Source organism: Sprattus sprattus (assembly GCF_963457725.1).
Source record: "Sprattus sprattus genome assembly, chromosome: 20".
Lineage (NCBI taxonomy): Eukaryota > Metazoa > Chordata > Actinopteri > Clupeiformes > Clupeidae > Sprattus > Sprattus sprattus.
The window spans coordinates 21,847,295-21,849,794 of record NC_137918.1 but is presented as its reverse complement, the minus strand read 5'-3'; the positions used below and the strand labels follow the sequence as shown (position 1 = coordinate 21,849,794).

Below are 2,500 nucleotides of genomic sequence, written 5' to 3'. Positions count from 1 at the left end.
TAGCTGCTAACAATAAAAAAACATGCTATAGTGGAGCAGAGATGAACATTATTTCTGAGTTGGCAGGCTTTGCTGTTCTGTTTCAGTCTGCCATATCTGCCCTTTTTGCCCCCGTCTGGGGTGGTTCTACCCCCGTCTGGGGTGGTTCTGCCCTGAGTCTGGGGTGGTTCTGCCCTGAGTCTGGGGTGGTTCTGCCCCCGTCTGGGGTGGTTCTGCCCTGAGTCTGGGGTGGTTCTGCCCCCGTCTGGGGTGGTTCTGCCCTGAGTCTGGGGTGGTTCTGCCCCCGTCTGGAGTGGTTCTGCCCCCGTCTGAGGTGGTTCTGCCCTGAGTCTGGGGTGGTTCTGCCCCCGTCTGGGGTGGTTCTGCCCCCGTCTGGAGTGGTTCTGCCCCCCATCTGGGGTAGTTCTGCTCCGTGTCTGGGGTAGTTCTGCTCCATGTCAGGGGTAGTTCTGCTCCATGTCAGGGGTAGTTCTGCTCCATGTCTGGGGTTTTTCTGCTCCATGTCAGGGGTAGTTCTACTCCATGTCTGGGGTAGTTCTGCTCCATGTCAGGGGTAGTTCTGCTCCATGTCAGGGGTAGTTCTGCACGCTGTGTGTCTCTGGCCTCACAACTAACTTCCTCTCTTGACCCGACTCCTCCCCCCAGGAACCTGCTGGCCAATCCGTTCAGCTGTAACTGTCACCTGGCCTGGCTGGGGGAGTGGCTTCGCAAGAAGCGTATCGTGACTGGCAACCCTCGCTGTCAGACTCCATACTTCCTGAAAGAGATCCCCATTCAGGATGTGGCCATCCAGGACTTCGCCTGTGAGGATGGTACGTGTGTGTGGTCCTGGATGCCAGCTCTAAAAAAGCATAAAGCTAATTTATGGTGTTTGAAACACATCCCTGGAGGAGGAGTATTAGCCCTCAGGAATGAAGAAGTGTATTTTTGGGAGGGTGTGGGAGTGTGGGAGTTCAGCGTTCACCTCAATAAATCAGTCGTGATGGTGTAGAAGACGAGAGTGGTGAAAACTGAATCCAGTCTAAATCATGTCCTCTCTCTTTCTCTCTCTCTCTCTCTCCCTTCTATCTCTATCTCTATCTCTCTCTCTCTCCCTTCTCTCTCTCTCTCTCTCCCTTCTATCTCTATCTCTATCTCTTCTCTCTCTCTCTCCCTTCTCTCTCTCTCTCCCTATCTCTCTCTCTCCCTATCTCTCTCTCCCTTGCTCCCTTCTCTCTCTTTCTCTCTCTCTCTCTCTCCCTTCTATCTCTATCTCTCTCTCTCTCTCTCTCCCTTCTCTCTCTCTCACCCTTCTCTCTCTCTCTCCCTTCTCTCTCTCTCTCACCCTTCTCTCTCTCTCTCCCTTCTCTCTCTCTCTCACCCTTCTCTCTCTCTCTCACCCTTCTCTCTCTCTCTCCCTTCTCTCTCTCTCTCTCTCTCTCCCTTCTCTCTCTCTCTCACCCTTCTCTCTCTCTCTCCCTTCTCTCTCTCTCTCACCCTTCTCTCTCTCTCCCTTCTCTCTCTCTCTCTCTCTCCCTTCTCTCTCTCTCTCACCCTTCTCTCTCTCTCTCCCTTCTCTCTCTCTCTCTCTCTCTCTCTCTCTCCATCTTTCCTTGGCTGTCTGTAGGTAATGATGAGAATAGCTGCTCTCCACTGATGCGTTGTCCTGCTGAGTGCACGTGTTTGGATACTGTGGTGCGCTGCAGCAACAAAGGCCTTAAAATACTACCCAAGGGCATTCCCAAAGAAGTTACAGAGCTGTGAGTATACACACACACACACACACACACACACACATACACACACACACACACACACACACACATAGACACACACACAGACACATACACACACACACACAGACACACACACAGACACACACACACACACACACACACACACACACACACACGCACATACACACACACACTGTCTCTCTCTCTCTCCATCTTACACACAGAGACACACACCCACACCCACACCCACACACACACACACACACACACACACACACACACACACACACACACACACACACACACACACTGTCTCTCTTCCTCTTACACACACCACACACACACACACACACACACACACAAACACACACTGTCTCTCTCTCTCTTACAGACACACACACACACACACACACACACACACTGTCTCTCTCTCTCTCTTACACACACACACACACACACACACACACACACATGCCCACTTTCTCTCTCTCTCTCTCTCTTATCCAGATGCTCTACGTGCCGTGTGTACATGCATAAGCACAGAGTGCACTCACACCCACACCTTTCTCATGTCTGTTTTAAGTCCGGATCATGGCGTCATGGTTTGGTTTACAGTGCAGGCTGCTCTTAAGCTCTACAGTACATACTTCTTCCCTCCAGAGTAAACTTCACATCCCATAAATCCCTCTGTTGGTTCAGAGATTAAAACCATGGCAACTAAGACCCCACAGTCTGACCAGTGGGTATGTGTGGATGTGTGTGTTCCTTCCACATGTGTATACATG

The 2,500-nt window shown here is 51.4% G+C and overlaps 1 protein-coding gene across 1 annotated transcript in view; it reads left to right on the top strand.

Moving 5' to 3' along the window:
• The window catches only part of slit2 (slit homolog 2), a gene marked incomplete at its 3' end in the record, with an annotated part of 125,520 nt that overhangs the window by 107,993 nt on the left and 15,027 nt on the right, over positions 1-2,500 (top strand). Inside the window, 2 exon segments of the mRNA XM_080858864.1 lie at positions 646-812; positions 1,607-1,739. Of these exon segments, the coding sequence (XP_080714990.1) occupies positions 646-812; positions 1,607-1,739 (300 nt within the window).